Source organism: Rattus norvegicus, chromosome 9, assembly GCF_021556685.1.
Source record: "Rattus norvegicus strain SHRSP/BbbUtx chromosome 9, alternate assembly SHRSP_T2T, whole genome shotgun sequence".
Taxonomy (NCBI): Eukaryota; Metazoa; Chordata; class Mammalia; order Rodentia; family Muridae; genus Rattus; species Rattus norvegicus.
The window spans coordinates 53,730,826-53,732,500 of record NC_141542.1 but is presented as its reverse complement, the minus strand read 5'-3'; the positions used below and the strand labels follow the sequence as shown (position 1 = coordinate 53,732,500).

General features: G+C 50.2%; 1 protein-coding gene across 44 annotated transcripts in view; it reads left to right on the top strand.

Moving 5' to 3' along the window:
• The window catches only part of Kansl3 (KAT8 regulatory NSL complex subunit 3), a 43,486-nt gene extending 42,420 nt beyond the window's left edge, over positions 1-1,066 (top strand). For 25 of the 44 annotated variants that reach the window (XM_087566019.1, XM_087566010.1, XM_087566038.1 and 22 more), the window contains one exon: positions 536-1,066. Coding sequence is in view for 1 of the 44 variants with exons in the window: in XM_087565994.1 (XP_087422120.1) it covers positions 536-664 (129 nt within the window). In the remaining 43 variants the exon portion in view is untranslated. The other 19 variants (XM_087566029.1, XM_087566005.1, XM_087566032.1 and 16 more) reach the window with 1 other exon arrangement.
• The last annotated feature ends 609 nt before the right edge of the window (positions 1,067-1,675 follow it).

The following is a 1,675-nucleotide window of genomic DNA, read 5'->3' as shown; positions in this document are numbered from 1 at the left end:
TGAGCCTTACAGAACCATGGTCCTGTGATGTGGACACTGAAGATGGGGCAGTCTCCTTTCCTAGGACACTGCAGACGGAGCTTGGAGTTCGGCTTGTGTTCCAGAGCAGGCTCCTTTCCCTTTCATACTTAGAAAGTTTCCGTCAAGATGAGAAGTAAAGCAACTCAAGTGTGATTTGGTTCACGGGGCCATATACAGCTACACCAAAGCCCCTCACCTGTAATCTGAGTGGATGCACAGTGTTGAGGAGCCCCGGGCAAGTCAGGTCAGATGTGTGGTAGGAGTAGAGAGGCCTCCAGACCCTGACTCTGGAGCTGCACTCACAGTGGTTCAGAGTAGAGCTGTATTCTGAGATTCAGAAGGCGTCAGAGAGTGGAGAGGTACAAAACCTGGATGAGGTGCCTAGTGCTGGGGCCTTGGTAGCTTCATAGGCCAGAGCGTAGAACCACCAAGAGAGGATAAGACTGGGGGCTCTGTGAACTCTGAGGGGTCATTTCAGTTGGCAGAGGACCCTGAACAACCCTTTGTGACTTAGGAGGACAGCTTGAACAACACTGGAGGGGCTGCTCCCGAAAGATGCTGCCCCTGTGTTCTGGAACCAAAGAAAGATGCTGCCCCTGTGTGTCCTGCTTTGGTGGTTAATCTGTGTGCATCCCATGGGTGACTTCTGAGGCATGGCTTACATACCTTGAAGAACTGCAACACTGAGGAGGGGAAGCTGCAGCACACTGATCGTCACCTTTGAGGGACTGACCAACAAGGAAGTGGCTGGAGTCTGTAGCCCACTCAGATTGGAATGTGGAGACACTTCACCCCGCCCACCTCTCGGCAGACTTGAGGTGTAGCCTCAGAAGGTAGTACTCTAATGAGTATGTGGAAGGGCCAGGAAGGCTTTGCGGTCTCTTGGGCAACAGGGCTTGTAATGCCCAGAGGAGGGCGTCGCTGAGGAGCAAAGACAACAACCTTTGGTTGTGTTACTATAATAATTTGGGTTGGATGAATTCATAGAAGTGAGCAGAGTGATGGTTCTGATCTTATGTTAGCAAAAAATAAAAGACAAAATTGAGCTTTGTGTTGCCTCCGCTTGTTTTCGTTGGCTTTGCGTGCTTTGGGAATTGCCTGTGCCATGGATACAGATATCGAATGGAGTACAGGTGCCTGAGGCGCCTGGCTGCTATCCTGAGCTGTGGGGCCTGGGCACTGTGATTCTTAAGAAAAATGAAAAACAGGGGTTGGGGATTTAGCTCAGTGGTAGAGCGCTTGCTAAGGCCCTAGGTTCGGTCCCCAGCTCTGAAAAAAAAAGAAAAGAAAAATAAAAAACAGGTTTCATGTACTCTAAGGCCTAAGAGTCACTGTGCAGCTGAACTGGCCTTTAACTCTCAGTTAACTCTTCTGCCTCTGCCTCGTGATCGGTGGGGTTACAGCATTTACCTCCACACCCAGCTTTTACTCCCTTTATAGGTGAGGAAGAGGTTCCAGCTGATGTCCGTCTGTTCTGAGTTCTGAGATAGAAGACCAGAAATGGAGACTAGCCTAGGAAGGGAGAATGTGGTCCTTCAGGTTTTCCATGATGGTTTTCCATCAGGCCAAGGGCGATTGATGTTGCCTGACTAGCGCTTCCGCTAGGCCTCAGTCCGGGTGGGATCTCTCGCTGTTCATCCTAACATACGTTTAT